This window comes from Pinus tabuliformis, chromosome 7 (genome assembly GCF_031772625.1).
Source record: "Pinus tabuliformis cultivar Carrire ecotype Pingquan chromosome 7, CPIR1, whole genome shotgun sequence".
In the NCBI taxonomy this organism is placed as follows: Eukaryota; Viridiplantae; Streptophyta; class Pinopsida; order Pinales; family Pinaceae; genus Pinus; species Pinus tabuliformis.
In genome coordinates, this window is record NC_142293.1 from 1,602,220,362 (window position 1) to 1,602,247,008 (window position 26,647).

General features: G+C 38.1%; 1 protein-coding gene across 3 annotated transcripts in view; it reads right to left on the reverse strand.

Annotated features, from left to right (window-relative positions):
* Positions 1-3,117: 3,117 nt before the first annotated feature.
* LOC149254272 (uncharacterized) overlaps positions 3,118-26,647 on the reverse strand; it is a 55,867-nt gene continuing 32,337 nt past the window's right edge. For 2 of the 3 annotated variants that reach the window (XM_089460107.1, XM_089460109.1), the window contains 2 exons: positions 3,676-3,754; positions 3,118-3,527 (listed from right to left, as the gene is read on the reverse strand). In XM_089460107.1, the coding sequence (XP_089316233.1) occupies positions 3,441-3,527; positions 3,676-3,754 (166 nt within the window). In that variant the 3' untranslated portion in view covers positions 3,118-3,440. Of the gene's footprint in view, positions 3,528-3,675; positions 3,755-4,492; positions 4,679-26,647 lie in introns of those variants that run through there. The other variant, XM_089460108.1, reaches the window with a different exon arrangement.

Genomic DNA, 26,647 nt, shown 5'->3' on the forward strand with positions numbered 1-26,647 from the left:
CCCTTCTATCCATTGAAGTGCTTTGGAGCACTACAATCAATAAGCCAAATTCCCAAAGAATCTGAAGGAGAGGGCCAATACAAGATAATGCTTCTTTATCTTATCAGAAACAACATTTGGTTCTTCATATCGAGGGTTCCTTGCTTTCTCTGAAGAGTTGGTCATTTCCTTGATGACCTGCATTACCTGTCATTCCTCTAACCATTGAAGATGTCCCTGGAATGATTGTTATCATCATCAAGTGATGTGTCCCAGCCATTTGGACACTCCTTCGCATAATGGTTGAACTTATTGCAACCAAGGCATCTGCCTTTCCTTCCACCCTTAGATCCGGATTTCCCATGAAGTGATCTTTAGGTAGGCCATCAGAAGTTTCCGCTGCACTATTCTGATAATATTCTCTGCTTTGATTTCACCCTTGGTGAATTTGAAGAGGGATGAGGAATCCATTGAGCCTTTTGTCCTTTCCCAACTGTTTTCGGCGATTTCTCTTTCACTCTTGCTTGGGCATTGTCTTCACCTTAACTCCGATACCATGTTAAATTTAGGTATGTTGTATGCTAGAGCAATTTATTTCAATTTTCACAGTTAGCTCAATATCTTTTCCAAATTACCAATCACATCAGCATTAAAGTAAACTGCAGATAGAACATAAATATAAATCGCAGAGGACAAGCCAAGATAAGAGGACACAAGATGTGGCGCTAGCCAGGGACAAACCCCAATGTGGGGAACCCTTGATCAATTCTTCTTATATGTTCTTCAATAGTTCTGTAGAGAGAGAGAGATAGTACATTTACAACAGAAGTCAACACTTTGACTTTCTAGATAAGAGAATAGATCATCTCTAACAAGATGATACATGAGATAAGTTGAAGATATGCTGCTTCAACTGATTCTCAAAGGTGACTCCTACACCTACCATTGTATTGCATCTCGTCATCATGCTGCACCTCACCATGCAGCACCATGCTGCACATGCTTGCTGTCCCATTGTGCCACTGCTGCACAATGTCATGGCTGTCTCGTTGTGCCACTGCTGCACTATGTCATGGCTGTCCCATTTTGCCACTGCTGCACAATGTCATGGTTGTCTTGGGTATCCACCATGAACCATTGCAGCACTATGTACTTGTTGTCCTATGTATCCACCATGAAACATTGCAGCACTAAGTACTAGTTGTCCCATGTTGTACCATTGTACCATTGCTGTCCCGTTGTGCACTATATGCCATTGACCATTGTTGTACCATATTTCACCAAGTTGCCTTTGCTGTCCCATTGCTTATCATTGCAGCACCATGTAGCATTGTTGTCCCACTGCTGCACCATACTTCTTGCTGTCCATACTGCTGCATGTCCATCATTACCATGCTGTCCCATTGCTGCACCATACTGCACAATGTTGCCTTCATCATGCTGCCACCGATCACATCATTATGCCGTTGTACTTACTGTGCACTGCTGCAATTCTGGGACTGGTTAGGGTACTAACCACAGTCCCTAACAGCCCATCAAAACTAGCCCAGAATTGCACTTAATGACTGATGTTGTCTTCCACAGAGATGCTGCCCTCCATGCTGCCCCTTTGAGGTAGTTTCAGGCCCAACACTTTTACCTATCTCCCTAACACAGCTGTGGCATCCAAATGCCTAACTAATAGCACTTGCCAGCACCCAAACACATTCATTCTTCATGCTGTCACTAGGGCTCTTCTCTTGCTGTGGTTAGGGCTGCCTTGCTGCGTATAGATTAGGGCAGCATATAGGAGCAGGTATGGGCAGCGTATAGGAGCGGTTATGGGCAGCATATAGGAGTCTTTTTACTGCGGCCAGGGCATCCCTTTTTGCTGCATCTAAGGGCTGTCTCAAACCCTTCCAAAACAGCGTATGGATTAGGGCATGACTGCGTTTAGCTAGGGCTTGATATGACCTGCGTTTAGGGCATGATAGGACTGCGTTAGTCTATGAATAGACTGTGGCCAGGGCTCCAAGATTAGGGCTATTGAAGCTCCCTTAAACAGTGGACAGAGCTCCCTTTGAACTGCGGCCAAACCTTCACAAGACCTGCGGCTAGGGCATCCTTCTTTTGCTGCGTATAGGGTCTCCTTCTAGACCTGCAATTTTCCCATAGAGATTCTTCTTTCCACTAAAACCCAAAACAAGTGGAGAAAAAGAAATATCAAGAGAGTTGTGTGTTCAAATGACTTGCAAGGCACTTGTATTTATACCAAAACGTGGAGCACAAGTGGGGGCAGTTTAGTTGCTGGCCGACCTTGACGAATTGTCCCATAACACAAATAAATTCATATCTCCGTGAATACTTATCAGAATCGGATAATCTTTAGATCAATCCTACACCTCTCGAGGAGAGGGATCCAAGAAAAATATCAGCTGCCATAAATAAGATGACCCACATGGAGTTTGGCCATAGTTTCCAATTTTAACATAAACCCCCTCTTGTTTATATATCACATCAAGTGATCATTTTCAATCTTTCCTTCTTTATACAAGTGATTAGCATGCGTACACTTTTACCCGTTTGCTCTCTTTTTTGGTTGCTATGGTTGTAAACTTCTATATTGAGTGTACTAATGGTTCAGCTCTAGTCCACTTGTTATGGTTTGTATGCTGCACTGACCTAGCACAGTTTTTTCAGTTGTTTATTGCCAAATTTAGGGTTTTCTGGTTGGTTCTGTTTTATCCTTTTCACACTTCTGAATCTTTACAAAGACTTGGTTAACCTCCCCATAAACTAATTAAGAAGTCAGAAGGGTCATCTGACCATGATACTAAGAACAATTTCCCAAGCAAACTATGACTTCTGAATAGTAATTAAGACTACTAAGAAAAGAGTTACTGTGCTAAACAACAAAAAAAATCACTTAAGCTTTACCTGCATAACATAAATTGAGGAGCCTGCAACAAACAGGCAACTACTACTATTTAGGACTGGGCTGATCTCCTCGGACGACACTGTAGGAAATTACAAAGGTTAGCTAACTATGGTACTAACAACAGCTTTCCAAATAAACTGTCACTTTTGATTGGAACATGGCATTAATAAACAAAACTTATGTTGCTGATTCAGAATTTAGAAGTAAATAAGGTTCATAAGCGAGACTATAATAAAAGAGCTTGCAAGTTTTCCTTTCTGTCAGAACCATTACTCTTTACCAAACAAATATTTACACTGTACAGAAACTGTGGAGAAGAAGTGGTCATTTAGTACCTTCAAAAAATTCTCTTTGGTTGACTTTTGCAATCTTGGATTAGTCCTAACTAATCATGGTAGTTGGTCAAACTGGTCTAGCGGGTACATGTTTAAGGGCTATTAATGTTACTTGAAAATTGTAATATAATTTTTCAGCCATAGTAAATCCATCACCAGCTCTAAGGATGATGAGAACTGTGGGTATCGCGACAATGACAACTGATCTGTCACTGTTGTTGACAAATGACAGCTATAACTGGTACATAAAGAACTCTGATGTCATCCAGCTTAGCCTTGTTATTGCATTGTGGACACTACACATTGTTTACAGAAATAAAAAAATTATAATCTCAAAGATTTGTTGCAACAAAAATGATAAAAAAATATTTAATCATTTACATGAACTAGTCATTTAACATGTTACCATGGGAAACAACAATTTGTATGCCTGAATATTCTTACCTTGCCAATATTGTTCTCATGTCGCTGAAGCCACTCTCTAATACAGGACATGCCAAACATGTGTCCACAGGCAAGGGAGCTACATTCCCAAGTTTCAAATGTTAGTCTTTTAGACATTTTAGATCTCTTATTAGAAAGAACAAAAAAATTATTTAAAGAAAAAGAAAAAAACATTTTGCTGTAAGAAAGATAATTTATCTTATTTCTCATAGCACAATATAGAGGGCTAAAGAAACAGCAAACAAACAGAAGACTACCAACTTAACTTGGGCTATGCACACTCTTGAAGAAACAACTAAGAAGAGAATTGGAACAATCAGTCATGGAAAGCAATATTGACAGGAAAGTCCTTCCCCAACAACTTCGATGCAAAGTGTTAGTCTGACACGATTATTTTCCTAGATAAATGTTCTATTGTTTAGGATCAATACATGTACAGAAAACAGTTTCTTCAGTAACATGTCTTGGAAGAAAGGAATGACAGGTATGAGGACATATTTTTCAGTTTTTGATTAGTTGTTACCATCCTACCTTTTTAACAAGAAAGAGACTCAAAAAGTGCATGTGATGCTTAGAGAGGTAAAGAAATAAGGAAAAGATTCAATATGACCAATCTCAATGGCCGCTAATGTGCTAGAAAAAATGAACTGATGCCATTATTGGAAGGAGGCAGGCACATTCATAATAATTTGTTCACTACTTACAAATTAGAAAAATTACTAATGACTCAGGACTCTTACAATATATTGATTACAGAAATGAAATGTGTTTTCCTTGTTGGGTACAACATGCCCTCCCCTTTAAAAATATTTTTCCTCAAAGGCTCATCAGGGGCCAGTACTGCTCACTGGATTGTTGCCCCTCCATGATGCTTCTTTCCTCAAACCTTTGCTTTATGTTGTTCGTCTTTTAATTGTATTCTGGAGCCCTTGTTTCTTTTCACATGTCTTCTACTCAATGTTATCAGGACCAGACTGGTGATCAAACATATCAATCCCAAACACTGAAACCAAACCAGAACCAGTAAAAAAATGGAAAACAAAACCTGTCGACCAAACAATACAGAAGATGCTTAAATTTTGATTTTTTATATATAGACACAAATATGCAAAGTTTTTTTCATGTATGTAGAATGTAAGGATGAATATTAAAAAATAGTGCCAAGTTGCAATCCATACTATTGGAAAATGTAACTAGGTTCGGTCATCATAATTATCATTGTACTTGTATCATTATGTATTTTATGTAAAAAGCAAAAAGAATAAAAAGAATTTTATTATTATTATTTCATTAGTTAAGCATGTTCTTCATGCTTCTAGGATTTATTGAGTCAAAGAGTCAAAGTCCTATTTGGACTTCTTGTAAAGAAAAAGGAAAAAGAATTTTTGAAAATGTAATTTGGGTAAATTCACCTCAAGAAGCCAAGTCGACCCTCCTAGATGTCAAGTCCGCTAACTTAAAGGATATGTCTTTTTGCATATGCGAACAACTATATATTGGCATGTGTCATCCACCAAATGGCAAGTAATTTGGTGCTCCTCTATGATAAGTTCTGAGGCAGAAAGGGATGTGAATTTCGGTAGCTGTTCTCTTGTGAAGGAATTCAAGTTTCCTGAAGTCATTTGTCTGCAATGTAATGCGAGCTTCCAGGATTATATACCTAAGGTAATGTTGGTTTCCTGTGGAAGATAATCTGAGACAATACAAGTGCTATAATCTGAATTTGGAGAGCTTGATTGGGCTTCTTGGAGGTTGGATTCTTAGGTCTTGGATTTCTCACTTTGATCTGATTCTATAAGAAGAAGAGATTTTCTGGGTTTTCCCCCTTGTGGCGTTTTTGCCCTAGCTTAGAGCCTATATCTTGTGTTTCTTGTTCTTTGTGATCTTCATAATTTTGTATTTTCGTAATTGCTTGATGAAAAGAAGAGAATATAAATTTAATAATTGAGCCAACAAATTCACAAGTAATTACCGTGATAGAGAAATCAATCATAATGCATAAGCACAATGATTTTTCAACATGGTTTCAGAGCTAAGGTTGAAGGATGGCAGTTTGAAGATTAACACTATTGGAATTCTCATCATTGTTGTAAAAGTCATCACTACATTTAAAAGGAGATCATCATCATCATCATGTCTGAAGTTTACATTCAAAAATGTCTGAAACTTTTACCTTTTGTTCAATGATTGAGGCTCGCATCCCGGATTATGTTATGTGGCTCGCTATATTATTTTGTGGCTCAGAGCATTACTTTTGTTTTTGGTTCTCTATGACATTGCTCTCCAACGATGGCTTGCTATCTTTCTGTGATTCGCATTATCTATGGTTCTCTATCTTTCTCTCAGTGGCACATATGCATCTCTGTGGCTCGCTTTATACACAGTAGCTCGTATCTTATACACAATAGTTCTCTTATATTTCCCTAAGGCTCACATTGCAATGGATCGTATATTTATTGTGGCTTGAAAATATTCCACTGAGGCTCACATTATTTGGTTGTCTTAATGGTTCTCATATCTTTCCTAAGGCTTGCATCTCTGTATTTCAGATACCCTGTGCCTCGCATTCCTGGAGCCATGATTTTTGTGGGTCGATACATATCCCTATGATTCGCAATAATCTCTGAGACTCGACATGTTATGAATGGCACATATTTTATATTTAGCAGAACGTATTGTATATACAACGACTCGTATTTGATGTTGTTATGGAACCAGCTCAAGAAAAGATAGATCAACGCCTTAGAATTCAGCCTCTTCGAGGGGGCAACCTCCTTTATATTACATAAATGAACAATTCTTGGATGATACAAATGAAAAGACCTCTTTTCTATATATAGGAGTCTAAGGGGTCATAACATAATCAGAGCCGACATAACAATAATAATGTAAGGGCACAATAATAACAATAGTGGGCTTCTATGGGGCACAATAGTAACAATATGGGCACTACATGGGTACAACAATATAATAATTGGGTTATACTAATAACAATAAGGGGTTACACTAGTAGTATAGGGGCCTAACATGCCCCTCTCCTTCAAAAAGCGTTGTCCTCAACGCTTGAGTAGTTCTTGATGCTTCTGTATAAAATTCTTGTCCTCCCATGTGGAATCTTCAGCGGGTAAGTTCTTCCACTTGATGAGATACTCGGAAATTGATCGATTTCATAGCTGTCAGGTTCTTGTTTCTGTGATTGCTCCAGGTTCCAATATGATTTTTCCTTCCTCTTCAATTTCTGGCAAAATTGTTTGAATTGGTATCTTTTGCAACTTTTGAATAAGTGGCCATACTTCTTCGTCCTTCTTCCATTCATCCCTTGCTTCGTTTATCCAATCTGGTTGGATAATATAAATAGAACAAAACAATGCTTCCACATCCTCATCCTTGAAGAGTCTTCCCATTCGGTAAGGTCGCCATTTTTAAGTGCATGTAGTATTGCCAACATTTCCTTCTCATAAATAGCTTGCTTGAGATGTAGCAGTAAAAATGCCCAATCACCTACATCAAAACATTTTTCACTACAATGTTTATCTACCTGTTGTTTCGTTTGATTTTGCACCGAAGTGGCGTTATCCTTTAAAAGTTGGAGAACTTGTTGTTGATGCTCGATGTGATCTTTCACTGCTTGAACCTTTTTCTTCTTGATATGTCCTTCTATCTCTAGAGTTTGAGGAGTGGTAATTTCTTCCAATCCTTTACAAGATATGGTCGGATTCATTTCTTGATGCTCGATGTGATCTTTCACTTCTTGAACATTTTTCTTCTTGATATGTCCTTCTATCTTGATAGTTTGAGGAGTGGTAATTTCGAACAATGAATTACAAGATATGGTTGGATTCATTTCTTCTTTCTCGATGTGATCTTTCACTTCTTGCACATTTTTCTTGATATGTCCTTCTATCTTGAGAGTTTGAGGAGTGGTAATTCTTGCAAATGCTTTACAAGATATGGTCTGATTCATTTCTTCTTTCTCTGGGGTGGGGTCCTGGCGTATATCTTCTTCTTTTGATGTTTCTTGATCCTTTTCTTCCTCCTCTTCATATTCTATGTAAAATAATTTCTTCTCAGCACACTTACGACCTTTAGTGCATTTGCTATCACAATTGTAACAAAGCCCTTTTCTCTTTTTTCTTCCAATTGTTGTGGTGTAACCCTTGTAGGTTGTGGAAGGCTAGGAGAAACAACACTTCCATCTTTATAGTTGTGAGGGGTACGCTTCTTGGTTTCCATAATTTTTCTTTCCACTATGTCACAAAGCCCTGCTACTCTTTCCAATTGTTGTGGTGTTGCTCTAAAGAAGGTGTTGCTCTTTGTATCCTCATAATGTGCTATCATTTCCTCTATAAAAACTGACCACGTAACCAGTTGTTTACGAGAACAAAGCCCTTCGTACCATAAAAATTGATCTGGTTCTAAATATGAAGATGCAATACATACCTTTTGTAATAGTTGTACACCATGTAGATCAAAATATTGCTCCATCTGAAGTATCCTATTTACTGGATCCTTGCCATCAAACTTCCTCATCTTGTTTTTTCTTGATTTTAGGAGCTCGACCTTGAAACGACTATAACTCTGTACTTTTAGATCTTTAAGTTCTGAAATTGCGACCTGTAGTAGCCCTCTGTTTCCTCTTTCCAATGCCACCAGTCTGATCCAAATTGGATTCTCTAAGAAAGAGTTATGCACAATCTCCCAAGATGACCTGATTATAGACCTTTCCAGAAGAGCGAACTTGTATGAAGTGCCACGTGTACAATTTTCGATCTTTGGTTCTGAAAAAGATATACAAGAAACCACAGTCCGTCCTCTTTCTGTAACTTCTTATGAAATTTCAATCTGATTCCCAGAGAGAATGTTATGATGATTTTCCCCAGGTCACCTGTTTTGAATGTAATTCAGGAGTCTGCAAAAATACCAACTTCCTCAGATCATATCTCCGCAAATATCGCGCGAAAAGCTCTGAAATTCGGACCCAAGGTTCAACGTGATTTCTTCTCAAATGGGTTTTTTTGCGACTTCTGAAACGTCACAGAAAAAAGTTATAGCAAAAATGCCACGATGACCTGTTTGGAGCAGCGAAACCCTAGAATCCAAAGCTCTGATACCAAATGTTATGGAACCAACTCAAGAAAAGATAGAAAAGATAGATCAACGCCTTAGAATTCAGCCTCTTCGAGGGGGCAACCTCCTTTACATTACATAAATGAACAATTCTTGGATGATACAAATGAAAAGACCTCCTTTCTATATATAGGAGTCTAAGGGGTCATAACATAATCAAAGCCGACATAACAATAATAATGTAAGGGCACAATAATAACAATAGTGGGCTTCTATGGGGCACAATAGTAACAATATGGGCACTACATGGGTACAACAATATAATAATTGGGTTATACTAATAAAAATAAGGGGTTACACTAGTAGTATAGGGGCCTAACAGATGTACTCGAGCTCAATAACAGTAGCTCGCATATAATGACGCATAATATTACACAATCTATCTGGCTCGCATTGCTTCACAGAGGTCATGGCTCCCATTCAGATAACAGTGGCTTGCATTTAATTGGTTATGACTCGAATTCTTTATGACATGTCCTCATTGTGGCTACTATACTCTATATCACCGTGACTTGACAATTAACACAGTGGCATCACTATTACTGTGGCATTGCATCCTACATAACATGGTTCGTTACAATGGCTCACTATAGTGGTTCGATACAATGGTTCATGGATCATTACCATGGCTCATTACAATGATTCGAATCCTTATCTCTGTAGATCGCTTTACTTCTTTGGCTTTGAGTCTCGCACTATACCCATTGGCATTATATTCCATGAGACAACACTCTTGACGATTGTATATATATGACGATGATCTTGATGCTATATCAGTGAACTATTATAGCAGTGACAATAATCTTATATGGCAATACCCTAGTCCCTTTTACAGTAACCCTAAACATGGTGGTAAACTATTATTATTATTACAATGACCTAAGTAACAGTGATACAGTGTCCTCAGGAATAATGTGATAGTGATGGCAGTGAGTTGTCAATCTATAGACAGTCACCTACTGTGATAATGATCTATAGACAACAATATCTGACAGTGACTTCACTCTGTTTGACACGACTTAAAGAAATGGCGTTGATGTTGAAGAATCTAGGGTAGTTAGCATTAGATAGATCCTTCTATACTTGATAACAATTTGTGAAATGCTTTTACTATTTATCTTATCTTGATCTTCTTCTTATTATGAGTGTGTGTGTTTACTTCATCAAACAACTACCAAAACAAAGAGAGAAGAACATAAGAAGTGGCATTCTGCCAGGGCCAAAACCTCTCCCTCTTGGAGAGGAAAACCCGCACATAATTCTTCTTATAGAGATTCCAATTGACGAACACCAAGACCATGACCCTTGACTGACTCCAAGACCAAGACATCAATCCTCTTCTTCATACTGCTGAAATCATCATCATCACTGTGCCTTTTCCAAGATCATCACTGTGTCTGCACCATCGAGATCTTCATTGTTTTCACCATAGCTTCCCCTTCATTGAGATTATATCCTTGAGACAGAGTCACCATTGAGATCATAACTATGCTTAAGGTTATGTTATGACTGCAGAGAGTAGCACTAAGACCCTTGTCTTCAGACTTATGTCGAGAAGGTAATCATCATAATAGTACTTATCTGAAATCACAGTGATATTATCCGAAGACTTATCCTTATGCGAAGAGACATAGTTCTGTACCCATCCAAGTTCCAGCACCTTGAACTTAACTGAGATCTCAAAGTGGAATGCAAAGGTATCACTGTACCTTATCACCGATATCCTACTCCTAATTATCCTATCTAAGAATATACCTCTTCAATATATGAGAAGTTGCAGACCTGGTTCTTATCGAGTTGCTTCAGAGAATGCGAGATTTTGTTCCTTCCATTTGCAGTGACCCTAGGTGGGTATATATAGTGGTCATGCCTCCATAATGAGCTGACATAACCAAGTGATCCGTTGTGTCTCTTTTGCTAGCCGACATGACTTCAATTTAAATTATTTTGCTGGCCAACATGACAAAGTTTTCCATCATTTTGCTTTCTTGTCTTCAGGAGGATTATGTTGGTCTTGGAGGGTTGTTCTTAGACACTAGGTAGCTTCATATACATTACAAATATGCTAAGGAAGAGCTCATGATTTTGACTCTTTGACTTTCCTAGACCTATGGAATGAGCAAGAAACTCATTCATATGATTTACAAAAATAATATTTCTTTTCTTTACAAGTACAAAGATCAAAATTGCATGTATAAATATCGAACCTAGTTACATTTTCTTCAACACTCCCTCTTAACTAGGGATGTATTTACAATGGTACTTAGTCATTCTCAATCTGAAGAATTTCTCATAAGAAGAATAGGATTGGTAATCTCATCTATATAGCATCATATCGACCAGCGTTGTCATAGTGCAAGGCCTCGACTAACAACTCCATCTCTCCACGAGATCATGAGCTACAATGTTGGCGAGACCAATGATTTATAGACACCTTCAACATTGTCTCTCAAGGTACATACCCACCCGGGTGTTCACTTAGTATGACCTTCTAAGACTATTCTTATCTTGGGTTCCCAGCCCTCAAAGAATATCGGTCCTCTTGCCTACTCTTGTCTTGGATGCCTTGCACATCCTCAAAGACCATCAGATGCCAGATGAATACCCAACCCTCCATTCTTTCTTCCCAGGTGAAGACAAGAATGTTGTGTCTATCATGTGTCTTCATTTCCATCCATGGCCTTCACCTAGACTTACCGTTGTTAGTCCTAGTCTAGTGCATGACACATGAAATAGAAAAACACAACTGTCACCCCTTTGTAGTTGGGGGTGATCTAATCCAAGCTCCCTCTTGATCAGGGACCTGTCAAAGCTCCCTCTTAGCTAGGGACTCTTCTATACATCAGCAACTTCTTCTTTGTGGGTCCTTCAGCTGCTTGATCAACTTTTCTCCTAGATGTCATGAAATTTAGTTGAGCTTCTTTCTTGTAGGGCAACTGCCACCGATCACTTTCCTTCTTAGTTCATCATGTCATTCCTTTCTTCATGGAAAGTGGTCTTCTTCATATCTGGAGCCTTTGTCATATGACTACTTCTTTCTCATCATGCTTCTTCCATTCATCACATGAATGTTAGTTGTACTTGTAAGTAGCCCCGCATGAACTTATCCAGATATTATTCAATAAATCAAGTATATCATTAAATCAAATCGTACCTTACTAGGTGGCTCTTCATCACGATATATTTTTGTAGATATCAACATCCTACACACATATTGACATATCTCCCAAAGATATCCATTGTAAAGGGTCTTCATCTTTTTCAAACTTTCATCAGAGTCTTTATATCTTTCTAGGATATTTCCTAGTCAAATCTTCTTGGTCTTTTGGATGTTGACTGCTTTCATCATGGTTACATATCTCATGATCTCTTCCTTCCTCACACATTCCATTTCCTCGAGCTTTTAATCAGAGTTTCTTAGTCAACTACCTCATACTTCATATGAGTACATAATATGTTGATTTCATCTAGTGTGACTTATGCCTTCCTGCATTCTTTCAGAAGAGAAAATCCTTTTCTCTTGATCATGCTTCTCAATATAGAAGTGATGATCCATTGTTACCTGCAACCATATGACATGACATTATAATATTAAATACAAACATACATACCTCATTTTACCTTTAGGTCATCTAGGCTTCTTCCAACAACTTCCTTGATTGAAGAGATCTTCAATCCCTTGATCTGCTTCATGTCATCACACCATTATCCCATGAATTCCATAAGTTGGAGTTCTTGATGAAACACTTGCTTCCTCTTTAGATTAGTGAACCCTTTGATGAGGATTCTATTTGAGAACCTTGAGGATCTTGCATATCCCCATCTGGCAGATGTTTCTTGATGTATGATGAGCCTTGTCCTGGATGACATCTTTCTTTCCTTTAATGTTCAATGAGATTCCCAAGAGCTATATCCTTCATGTTTGACTGCCATGGATTTTGTCCTTTTTGTCCTTCATGATTCCCACAGTGATGTCACGAGCTCTTGCTTCTAATGCTTTCATGATGCCATGATGCATCTTATTATCATTGTCATATCTTATAACACAAGATATAGGAGCTTACAATAGAATCCTTTTGTGAGGGATATTATCTTACTCATAGGAGAGATTTGACACTCCCTCTTTTCTTGGCCCTTTTCTCTAGCTTCCTCCATCTTTCAGTGATATGAACTTCCAAAATCTTTCTATAGCATACTATACTTATTTTTGTCTTTGCTTAAGGAACAACCTTGCCTTTCCTTTAATACTATACACTGCAACTTGTCTTTCTCTATATAGCATAGAGACCACAAATTGCCGGGTGAGGTAACCATCTTTGTTCATTGATATTTGTTACCTTGCTCATCAATGATGACTACCTTATTATCATCTTTCCTAGATCTTCATGAAGTTATTCCTTCATTCTTTGATACCTTTACTATTGTGTAGGTCTAAGTGACCTTCTTTACTTTAATTTCTGAGAGTCTATCTAGCATTTCATATATCTCTCTTTATGTCTCCTCTTCTGCTATTTAGGTATGAGAGAACTTTTGAGTGGTATCATATGAATCCTATGAATCTCTTGATGATTCAAACAATGCTTGACCTTCATAGACCTTTTCATAGATATCAATGATTTCTCTTTTCTATGAGGATTATGACAATCCTCCCTATTCTATGCAAGGAATTTCCATTATCTAGCCGATTTATGAATCCCCTTGCAATCATGAAATCATTTAACCAAATCTGATTATAAAATTGAAAGATACTTACTTGGTGTGTGAAGAGGAGATCTTCACCTTGATGCTTCTTTTGCTTGAGTTGCCCATCATTAGTATCATTTCATCACGACTTCCTTGGAGACCTTCTAGCACCATGAAATTAGTGGTCTTGACATCACCGAAACAGCTTCATGACCTTCCCAATTCATCTTTACGGTATTTTTGACTTCAACATATTGTTGACACGCTAGTGATACTATGTTCTGATCCAGACATCATGCTATTGAGATCATATTCATAGACAGAATTCGAGACTGTGACAAGTATATTGATGTGGCAATGCACAGTGATGTCTATGTGCATTGTGTAGAGAGGCAATGTATTGAGAACCCAAACTTGTCAATGAATGACATAACTAAATTGTGGATGGAATTGTATAGATAGACTGTCTCATCACCGAAACTACCTTAAAAATAACTATACTGAGATAGTGATGTAATCATGGATTGTGAGAGGTATTCCTTGGATTACTTCTGCAATATATATATATACCTGAGACTGTCTCTTATGTCATGGAGAAAGTCTTATGTGATGGAGAAAGTTCAGTGATTAAGAAGTGAGGATCACTGATATACTCCATGAAACTGAGCATGAGTTGAGTGCATGACTGTAATTACTGAAGTTGATACTCCATGATTGTTGTAGACCTGTTTGTTGTATACTTGCTCCTTTAATCCTTTCAACCTGTTTTGATGTTCTTGAAGACAGATCCTTGTATGTCTCTTTTGCTGCCCTTCATTGGACTTCAGCACCTTACCTCTCATACCATGTTGAAGAATCTAGGGCAATTAGCAATAGATAGATTCTTCTATACTTGATAACAATTTGTGAAATGCTTTTACTATTTATCTTATCTTGATCTTCTTCTTATAATCAGTGTGTGTGTTTACTTCATCTAACAACTACCAAAACAAAGAGACAAGAACACAAGAAGTGGCATTCTGCCAAGGCCAAAACCTCTCCCTCTTGGAGAGGAAAACCCGCACATAATTCTTCTTATAGAGATTCCAATTGACGAACACCAAGACCATGACCCTTGATTGACTGAACCACTCCAAGATCAAGACATCAATCCTCTTCTTCAAACTGCTGAAATCATCATCATCACTGTGCCTTTTCTGAGATCATCACTGTGTCTGCACCATCGAGATCTTCACTGTTTTCACCATAGCTGCCCCTTCATTGAGATTATATCCTTGAGACAGAGTCACCATTGAGATCATAACTATGCTTAAGGTTATGACTGCAGAGAGTAGCACCAAGACCCTTGTCTTTAGACTTATGTCGAGAAGGTAATCATCATAATAGTACTTATCTGAAATCACAGTGATATTATCCAAAGACTTATCCTTATGCAAATAGACATAGTTTTGTACCCATCCAAGTTCCAGCACCTTGAACTTAACTGAGATCTCAGAGTGGAATGTGAAGGTATCACCGTACCTTATCACCAATATCCTGCTCCTAATTATCCTATCTGAGAATATACTTCTTCAATATATGCGGAGTTGCAGACCTGGTTCTTATCCGAGTTGCTTCAGAAAATGCGAGATTATGTTCCTTCCATTTGCGGTGACCCTAGGTGGGTATATATAGTGGTCATGCCTCCATAATGAGCCGACATAACCAAGTGATCCTCTGTGTCACTTTTGCTAGCTGACATGACTTCAATTTAAATTATTTTGCTGGCCAACGTGACAGAATTTTCCATCGTTTTGCTTGCTTGTCTTCTAGAGGATTATGTTGGTCTTGGAGGGTTGTTCTTAGACACTAGGTAGCTTCATATACATTACAAAAATGATTAAGAAGAGCTCGTGATTTTGACTCTTTGACTTTCCTAGACCTATGGAATGAGCAAGAAACTCATTCATATGATTTTCAAAGATAATATTTCTTTTCTTTACAAGTACAAAGATCAAAATTGCATCTATAAATATCGAACCTAGTTACATTTTCTTCAACAGTTCACTCTAACATGGCAGTGAACCTTGGCATATCAATGACCTTGCTTCATGATGATTGTGACTTCGCTATATGATGACAGTGAGGAAGTAATTTATATGACAGCAAAATTGTAACCTACATAACAGAGCTTTGATGACACCTTGAGACTTCATTTTTACACGATGGATTTCACCATGAAGCCAATCCATTTGACATTGAAGCTTAAAATGAACAACACCTCTGTTCATGGAGGACGAAGATTAAAGTTCATTGTTCAAACTCTTGAAAGACCATATGAGGATCTAGTTACAGCAGTATGATCAGAGTTAGTAAAGGCATGATCCCTTGAATCAAAGGCAATAATGGAGATCAGGTAAGGTGGTAAAGGTATGTATAATTTTTGTATGCATATATGATCCATGTTGTTCACTAGGTCATTGTAATGATCACTTAAAATAAAAAAAGGGGGTCTGCATATATGTATATATTAAAGACTGTTGATATGAGTTCATGACATATGAAAGCTAGGTTTTATCATTAAGATTTTGCAGCATACTTGTAGAAGTCTTACAAGTCCTGAGGACTATGAAGGATGTAGGATTCGTAAACCCTAGCTATGATTTGAATTAGAAAACCCTAGAAACAGAAACCCTAATTGTTTCTGCTGTAAAAAGAACCTAGCTCTTGAGTTTGACAGGAATGACATCATAATGTTATGGACACAAGGTTGGTGAACAGGTCCAAGATTAAGAGGGAGCTAATCCTTCTCAAAAGATAAGTACTCTATATCTCCTTGTTTGCTATCTTTATGCCTTGTCCTTTTTGTTCTTCTAACAAAGGTAGCAGGTCAAGATAAGTTCTTTCTAAGGCTTGACTAGCAAAAAAAAGAAGTGGAAGAACGTGGAAAAGCATGAAGAAGAAGAGGAGAGTTTGAAGCTTACATCAAGGAAGTCAATTATATGACAAGAAGTTCACTTACCTCGGATGAAAAGAGGGAGCTATAAAGAGTCAAGACCCAGATGGATACAATATTAATTGAAACTTGTGACCAAAAGAGATGGTGTTTGATCTAGGGAAATGTCTTTAAGCAAAGAAGTTGAAGAGTTCTGATGTTGTTGTTCCAGCAGCTAATTGGTTCATTCCAGGGACACATTGATTGATGATTGAAAATTGAAGAGCATGAAGCAGAACTTTGTTGCTATATGGAGATAAACCATGCAAATGAATGTTGACCTTGTTGAAAAGTATAACTAGGTTCGGTCTTCATACTGACATGTAATTGTGAATTTTGTAAATGATGAAAAGAAGAAAATAAAATTATTATTGTAATACTTGCTTCATGGGTTTCATGAGCAAGAGATTTTATTTTTAGAGGGCTCCCAATGAGAGCCTTTAGGATTTGTCATTAAAGTCAAAGAGTCAATGTCATATATGAAGAACCCTTCTTGGGGATATTACAAATGTATATGAGTCTATGGAATTGTCTACAAGCCCTCCAAAGACAAGCTAAAGTTCTCCTATTCATGTCGGCCTCAAGATGAAGTAAAATCTCATGTCGGCTCACCTAAATGGGGACACACCTATTCAAATAGCACTGGTCGATTTATTTATATGGGACAACCACTATAAATAGGCGTGAAGGCTATTTGCATTTCCATAGTGAAGAGAATTCGGATCTCTCTGAAATTTCGGGTGACAAAGGACAGTGAGTTTGGATACTTCAAAAGTTCGGATGTCTCTCTGAGATTTTAGGTGAACAGTGGCAGTGAGAAGTTCTGATAATCTCTGAGATTCGGATGACTTTTTTAGAAAAGAATTTTTGGTGCCCTAAACTGAGAATCACAGTTCGATGAAGAGGCTATTATTAGGTGAGAAGTCAAGGAGTTTTGTTCACCTATGAAATTCGGATCACGGTTGTAATGACAAGCAAAGAAACAAGTTTGGATATCATTGACAGTGACAAGCATTTCAGTAAAAGGAACTCAGATTGCAGTAACAAGCACTTTGTTATTGCAGTGACAAGCTTGCAAAAGTCTCACCATAGTGCCACAATCTCGGTGGAATCTCAACAAGGGTCTAGGTGCTATATCTGTGCCATCATAGAAGTAAGATCTTGGTAATATGACAGCGTTGAGGTCTCACAGTAAAAAGAGATCTCAGTGTCAAGACAGTGATAAGATCTTGGTGGTGACTATGTCTTGATGCTAAGAAGGTCGAAGTGGAAGAGAAGTCAAGAAGAATGGTGACTGTCAAGAGAACTTGTGTCTTAGTCTTCGAGTGGCTAATATGTCAAGGGTCTTGGTCTTGGTATTCGTCAATTGGAATCTCTATAAGAAGAATTTGTGCAGGTTTTCCTCTCAAAGAGTGAGAGGTTTTGCCCCTGCCTCATAGCCTACTTTTTGTGTCTTTTGTCTATTTATGTTCATGCATTGCTAGTTGTTTGATGAAGAAGAACATTAATAACTTAAGCAACAAGAAGATCCTAATCTAGTAAGGCAAAAGGCACTCACAAGCAGTTACTAATTAAGAGAAATCACCTAATTCATGATGCACTAGATTTCTCAACATGGTATCAAAGCTAAGGTGACTAAGTTAAGGAAGGGCATCTCATCAAGGGGCACTCAAAAATCGAATCTCGAGAAAGACACTAAAGCAAGTTGAAGGATATCAAAGTGAAGTCAAGATCTACAACGAACCCTAGATCGAAGAAGAAGTCTACACCAACAAAAGTTTTGGATCCTCTGGTCATCATCAAAAGACCACAAAGACCCTCATCAAGTTGAAGAGAGCTACAAGTCAAGGTAGCTAGAAGTCTATTCATCCAAGAGGATCATTTCTAGGTCAAAGATCATATTATCTTGGAGAAAGTCAAAATCCTAGAAGTATTTCTGAGATCCATACTCTATCATCACCAATGGAAACCCCAAAGAGTTTGTAGTCTATTCAATCAAGAGAAACAAGATGAATAACTTAATCATTATCTTCAAAAGGTTTCATGGCAGTCTCCCCCTCATTGAAGAAAAGACCACCTTGTCCTTTAAAGAAGATCATCCGAGGAGCATCAAGACATCTTCATCAATCATCACCATCAAAGGGATCAATTTGAAGATTTCATCTTCACTTGTCAAGTAAGTATCTTTATTCTATAATCTAATCTAGTAAAATGACTTTGTTTTGCAAGGAGATCTATAAGTTGGTTGGGTCATCGAACTTCCTTGCATGGAAAAGGAGGATAAACATAACCCTCAAAGAAAGTGAAGTCATTGATCATATCAATGGAAAAGTCTCCAAACCATCCGAAGGTCCCCTCAATCCCTATATAGCAGGATTGGAGACATCAAAGAGATATATGATAAGTTGGTAGAACTATTCTCTGAAGATGCGATAAAGAAGGTCATATCACTTAGATATCATCTACACAAATTGAAGGTATCAAAGGATAACGGTTTATCCTCATAAGATCTCAACTGCAAGATCTAGGAGAGATGATTTCGGATAAGGAAATGATCTTCTTTCTTCTAAATTCACTAACTGACGAACAAGGTAACAAATGTTTGTGAGGATAAGAAAGTTATCCCATTCAACAACTTGTGGTTTCTATGCAAGATAGCAGATGACAAGTTGAGGGAAAAAAGTGATGAAGGATCAAATGAAAGGATTCAAACATTTACACAAAGGAAAGAAGAACATAGCTAAGATTCAATGCTATGAACAATAACAAGAAAGATAGAGAAAGAAGTCCATTTCACCAAAGAAGTGGAGGAAGCTGAAAGAAGGAAGTCCAAGGAAGAGGAAAAGCATTAGAAATAAGAGCTCGTGACATGAAGAATGTCTAGAACAAAATCTATGGCAGTCAACTATGTAGGACATAGCTCTTGGAAACCTCATTGAAAGCTCAAGTGATACTTATGGAAAAAGGAAGAAGTCATCTAGTATAAGGCTCATCATACATCAGTCAAAAGGAAACATATGTTGGATAGGGATATGCAAGATCCTCAAGATTCTCTGATGGAATCTTCATTGAAAGGTTCACCAATCTAGAGAGGAAGCAAGTGTTTCATCAATAACTCCAACTTGTGGAATTCATTATGATGACATAAGAGATTAAGCAAATGAAGGGGTTGAAGCTCTTTTTAATCAAGGAAGTTGTTGAAAGAAGCCTAGATGACCTAAAGGTAAATGAGGTATGTATACTTGTATTCAGTATTATAAAGTCATGTTGTATGGTTGTAGGTAACATGGATCACTGCTCAATCTTGAGAAGCATGATCAAAGGAAAGGAATCTCCTCCTATGAAAGGTTGTCGAAAGGCATGGGTCACACTAGATGAAATCAACATAATATGTCCTCATATGAAGTATGAGGTGGTTGACTACAATTGAGGAACTCTGATTGGAAGCTCCTGGGAATGAAATGTGTGAAGAAAGGAAGGAAGAGATCATGAGATATGCAACCATGGTAAAGGCAATCAACATCTGGAAGACCAAGAAGATTTGACTGGGAAATCTCCCGGAAAGATATGAAGACTCTCATGGAAGTTTGCAAAAGATGGAGACCTTTGACAATGGATATATTTGGGAGATATGTCAACACGTATGCAGTATGTTGATACAAACTGGAAGATGTCATGACGAAAGACCATCACAAAGGTAATTTTGATTTAAGTGTTAATTTCTTATTTTTGAACAAATATCTGGATGGGCTTATGCAAAACTGCCAAAGAAAGAACTATGGATGTCTTCCCAAAGAACCATGTAGAAGGATGTAAGATCCTTCCGAAGAAAATGGTATGAAGAAGGCAGCATGACATGAAGCAAGGCCAGACGTAGACTGATGGATCGCTTTTTTATGAAAGGAATGATGACATGAATAACTCGTGAATGAAAGTTATGGATGGTATGTGCCCTATGAAGAAGTCCCAAAAGATGAAGACTCTGTAACTAAGAAGAAATTCATGACATCGAATGAAGGAGTTCTTCAAGCAGTTGATTATCCCATCATCTCCACCTGACGAGTAGTTGTAGGTCCCTAATTAAGAGGGGGCCCAGAAACAAGTTTCTTACTTGGAAGAAACTTGAAAATTCCTAAGTCAAGAGGGAGCTTAGGTACATTCCTTTCATAGGAATGAGTGCATTCCTTTATTGGGATTGATATGTCCTCCCTAATTGAGAGGGAGAGATAGACACGTCATTTTGGTCTTCACCTGGGAAGATAGAATGGAGGATTGGGTAATAATCTGGCATCTAATGCTCTTTGAGGATGAGATAGGGCATCCAAGATAAAAGTAGTCGTACAGGACCGATATTATTTGAGGACTGGCTATCCAAGATATGAATAGTCCAAAGTAGGTCATACTCCGTGAACACCGGGTGGAGTATGTACCTTGAGAGACAATGATGATGGTGTCTATAAATCATTGGTCAGCACTGAGCTCAAATCTTGTGGAGAGATAGAGATGTTAGTCAAGGCCTTGCTATATAACAATGCTGGTTGATATGATACTATACAGATGGGTTACCAATTTGATTCTTCAGATTGAGAATGACCGAGTACCATTATGAATACTTCCCTAGTTAAGAGGGAGTGTTGAAAAGTATAACTAGGTTTGGTCTTCATAATGACATGTAATTGTGATTTTTGTAAATGATGAAAGCTCATGAAATAAACTTTGGTGTTTGCAACAACAACGTACAAGACCAAGGAAGGCTCTGAAATTGAGTGTATGCCAAAATTTTGGAGGGTTTCACGAGCAAGATATTTTATTTTTAGACGGCTCACATTGAGAGCCTTTAGGATTTGTCAGTAAAGTCAAAGAGTCAATGTCATGTATGAAGAACCCTTCTTAGGGATATTACAAATGTATATGATTCTATAGAATTGTCTAGAAGCCCTCCAAAGACAAGCACAAGTTCTCCTATTCATGTCGGCCTCAAGATGAAGTAAAGGCTCATGTCGACTCACCTAAATGGAGACACACCTATTCGAATAGCACTGGTCGGCTTATTTATATGGGACAACCACTGTAAATAGGTGTGTAGGGTATTTGCATTTCCACGGTGAAGAGAATTCAGATCTCTCTGAAATTTCAGGTGACAGAGGACAGTGAGTTCAGATACTTCAGAAGTTCGGATGTCTCTCCGAGATTTCGGGTGGACAATGGCAGTGAGAAGTTTAGATCATTTATGAGATTCGGATGACTATTTTAGAAAAGAAGTTTCGGTGCCCTAAACTGAGAATCACAGTTCGATGAAGAGGCTACTATTAGGTGAGAAGTCAAGGAGTTATGTTCAACTATGTAATTTGGATCACAGTGGTAATGACAAGCAAAGAAACAAGTTCCGATATCATCGATAGTGACAAGCATTTCAATAAAAGGAACTCAAATTGCAGTAACAAGCACTTCGGCATTGCAGTGACAAGTTTGCAGTATATACATAGTGATGAAGTCTCACCGCAGTGACACAATCTCAATGGAATCTCAGCAAGGGTCTAGGTGTTATATCTGTGCCATCATAGAAGTAAGATCTCGGTGTCAAGACAATGATAAGATCTCGGTGGTGACTGTCTCAACGCTAAGAAGGTTGAAGTGGAAGAGGAGTCAAGAAGAATGGCAACTGTCAAGAGAACTTGTGGCTTGGTCTTGGAGTGGCTAATAGGTCAAGGGTTTTGGTCTTGGTATTCATCAATTGGAATCTCTATAAGAAGAATTTGTGCGGGTTTTCCTCTCAAAGAGTGAGAGGTTTTGGCCCTAGCTCATAGCCTACATTTTGTGTCTCTTATCTATTTATGTTCATGCATTGGTAGTTGTTTGATGAAGAAGAACACTAATAACTTAAGAAACAAGAAGATCCTAATCTAATAAGGCAAAAGGCACTCACAAGCAGTTACTAATTAAGCAAAATCACCTAATTCATGATGCCCTAGATTTCTCAACAGTCCTCGGAGGGAGCAAGTAGCAAAATTTGACATGAAGGATCTCGCACCTTGATTAGAAACTATTATGATTTGGCAACCCTGTCAATGATGGAATATGGCTTGGCTCCCTAAAAGGATATTTTGCAGAATCACATGCAAAGGCTGGGAAAGATAGTAGTTGAGATAATTTGTTGAATGATATTGATGTACATACAATTATTTGATTTGATCAAGGAACACATGGACTGTGTGGACAGCACTATTGATGACTTGGAAGAGCATGATATGAGGCAAAACTCTGTTGTGAAGGATAAAAGGCATGTGCTAGCAGTTGTGAGAAAGTTTGGCTCCTTGAAGATTATAGATGAACCAATTGATGACAATGTTGCATGAAGATTGTCAAGATCTAGGAAGCTTGTATTTTGATATGATGTGATGTTGTTAGGAGTCGAGAAACCCTTTCATGAAGATAGATTGTGAAAAATTTTGGCTACGTAAAATGTTTGACATCCAGGAAGATCGAAGCTCAGGTATGATATGTTGATGTGAGATAGGATCCCTTGCAGCTACTACTAAGATCTCCATGAAAAAATAAGTAGTTGATGATTGGGACAAGCTAAAGATTGTGATAATGTCTCCCTGGTTAGGAGGGAGTAATGGATCTCCTCCCTGTTTGAGAGGGAATAAGAACTACCTCCCTAGTTGAGAGCGAGTGATGTGGGACACCGTATTCTCCATGTGCCATGCACTAGGCCAGGACTAACAACTGTAATTCTAGTGAAGGAACTGGTAAGGAGAATGGAGGATTGGATAAGCATATGGGAGCGATACTCCTTGAGGATTGGGAATCCAAGATAGGTAGTAGTCGCGTGGACCGATACTTTTTGAGGATAGGACAAGATATCCAAGATAAGAGTAGTCGAAGAGATCTGATATTCTTTGAAGATTGGGAATCCAAGATAAGAATAATCCTGTAAGGGCACCCCTGGTGAACATCTGAATGGGGTATGTGCCTTGAGAGGTGGTTGTGGTGGTGTCCAAATGTATGCCTCCCAGCATTATGCTCTAATCTCGTGGAGAGTTAGAGCTTGTCAGTTAAGGCCTTTCTATTTTGCAAATTGACAATGATGGTTATGACGTTGATGCTTAATGATGGCTTATCAATCTGACTCTTCTTATGAGAATATTTCAATTTGAGAGTATCCTTGCACTGGTTGTGGAATTATGAATACCTCCCTAGTTAAAAGGTAGTGTTGGAAAATGTAACTAGGTTTGGTCTTCATAATTACCATTGTACTTGTATAATTTTGTATTTTATGTAAAAAGCAAAAATAAGAAAAAAAAGTATTATTATTATTTCATTAGTTAAGCATGTTCATGTTTCTAGGATTTATCGAGTCAAAGAGTGAAAGTCCTATCTAGACTTCTTGTAAAGAAAAAGAAAAAATATTTTTTGAAAATGTAATTTGGGTAAATTCACCTCAAGAAGCCATGTCAGCCCTCTTAGATGTCAAGTCGGATCACTGAAAGGATGTGTCTTTTCGCATATGAGAACAACTATATCTTGACATGCGTCCTCCACCAAATGGAAAGTAATTTGGTGCTCCTCTGTGATAAGTTATGAGGCAGAAACAGAGGCAAATTTTAGTAGTTGCTCCCTTGTGAAGGAATGTGAGTTCCCTGAAGTCAAATGTTCGCGATGTAATGCGAGCTTCCTGGAATATATACCTGAGATAATGTTGGTTTCTTGTGGAAGATAATCTGAGACAATACAAGTGATATAATCTAAATTTGAAGGGTTTGACTGATCTTCTTGGAGGTTGGATTCTTAGGTCTTGGATTTCTCAATTTGATCTGATTCTATAAGAAGAGATTTTTTGGATTTTCCCCCTTGTGGGGTTTTTGCCCTAGTTGGAGTTTCTATCTTGTGTTTCTTGTTCTTTGTGATCTTCATACTTTTGCATTTTGGCAATTGCTTGATGAAAAGAAGAGAATATAAATTTAATAATTAAGCCAACAAATTCACAAGTAACTATCATGATAGAGAAATCAATCATAATACATAAGCACAATGATATCTCAACACATAACTGAACCAAAATACACTAGAGTAGATCCATCTTAACTTCAGATTTATCATACATTGAGAGGGATGCAATCCCTCAAGCTACAAATATTCCCTCAAGTTTTCTCGATGTAAAAAATGTTTCACCTTGAGGGACTTGATTTCTCTTTACATATGATAGATCTGGAGTTGAGATGGATTGATATTGGTTCTTGGTTCTTTATATGTGTGTGTGTGTGTGTAACATGTCAACTCCATGTTGAGCATGGAAGGAATTACACATCTCCCTCAAATGGAGCAATACACCATTGAAATGTTTTAACCATTAAAAATAATTTAGTTTCAATATATATATATATATATATATATATATACACACGTATATATATCAAGAGAGAGAGAGAGACTTTATTTATGGTTGACATTGAAATATTTTCTTGTTATTAAAAAAAATTTAAATGCACATGTCAACTCTATAAGGAAATACACATCACCTTCATACTAGGTTATAGAAACTTGAAAGCAGTGTTATCGGGACCGGTTCGACCGTTTGGAAGCAAAAATCAATTCGAACCAGTGACTTGAACTGTTTTTGGCCAGTTCAGTACGAATCGGCCGGTACGGTATTGGTTCCGTAAAGCCACGTAGAATGCACTAGCAAGTGGGACCTGCTTTTCTTTTGTTCTTTTGATTTTTGTCTTGGTTGGGCACTAGCCCACAAAACGTGCTTAATATTCAAGCTTATGGCCCTATTATTGCTATGCAATTCATGGTAATGTTTAATTCTTAAAGTAAAAGTCACTTCTCCCGCCGATCTGATCTACAGTATCTTCTCGCCTCTACTTTGTGGTGGGTCGTATTTAAATTCTGTTTTTCAATACGACCTCACGTGGGATCAATGGCCGAGTGTATGAACGGTGATTCCTCTGTTTTATAAAGTAACTCCTCCACAGGTGCGTCATCCAGAGCGATCTAGCAGCCCATTTGCACATACATTCCAACATTATCACAGTAGCGGAATTCACAAAGCAGAAGAAATTGAAATATGGAAAGCGGCTCTGTTCAGAATTTCTGATTTGTCAGGCTAGACACTCGACCACACAAACAGATATGAAGCGGCGTTGGTAAAGCGTGTAGTTTTGGACGTGCGCGAACATTGCAAAAGAAATTAGCCGAAGGATTAATAATTACGAATCGCTCAACTTGTGTGGTTACTACAGAATCTTGGTCCAGTAGTATTTTTGAAGGTAATTCCATTTCCCTTCACGGCTAGGTTTTAGATCTAATTTTTTACAGCTAGATCTAGATCTAGGCTGCTAAATCTAATTTTCTGCGGCCAGATCTAGATCTAATCTTATCTTCTGCCTTATTTTTCTAAGGCTGGGTTCTACGGGCAAGTAAAATATGGCTCCGAGCTTCGCAAAAATCACTGGTGGCTCATCCGCCTCTGGAGGGCAATCTCCTGCCCATATCGTCAGTGAAGCCCCAACTCCCACTATCCAAGTGGTCCAGGCCTCACTCGATGAAGCTTTGAAGTTTTCCGAAAGTGCCCTAATTTGTCGGTTCAATGGTTTTTGGCCGCGGCTGATAGCACTCCACAATTGGATTTCAGAGGTATGGAAGCCTGTCATTTCTGATGAAATTAATATCTACCCCTGTGCTAGGGGTTTCTTTATAGTAGATTTTGAAAATCCTGAAAGCAAACAATGTATTCTAGATTCCGGCCCTTGGTTTTGGGAAAAATCAGGCCTATTCATGAAGCCATGGGACCCATCATTCGATCCCTCTACAGCAGTGATAACCTCAGCACCAGTTTGGGTGAGATTGCCAAGCCTACCCTTGCATCTCTGGAATCTCTCCTCACTAAAAGCCATCGGAAATGCAATTGGGAAATTTTACTGCAGGTGCCCAGAAACAGAGGAATATGCTAGAACCACCTATGCACGCATCTGTGTGGAAATGGACTTCAGCGCCGGATTCCCAGCTGAAATAAACCTAACAAGTAAAGACTATGTATGGAACCAGAAACTTGATTATGAAAGTGTCCTCTTCAGATGTCGATCCTGCTTTGAGACAAGGCATCTAGCCAAAAATTGCCCAAAAGCCTCTGAGAAAAATTTTGCTAGAAAAAACCACCACAGATCTACATGGTGGAAAGGA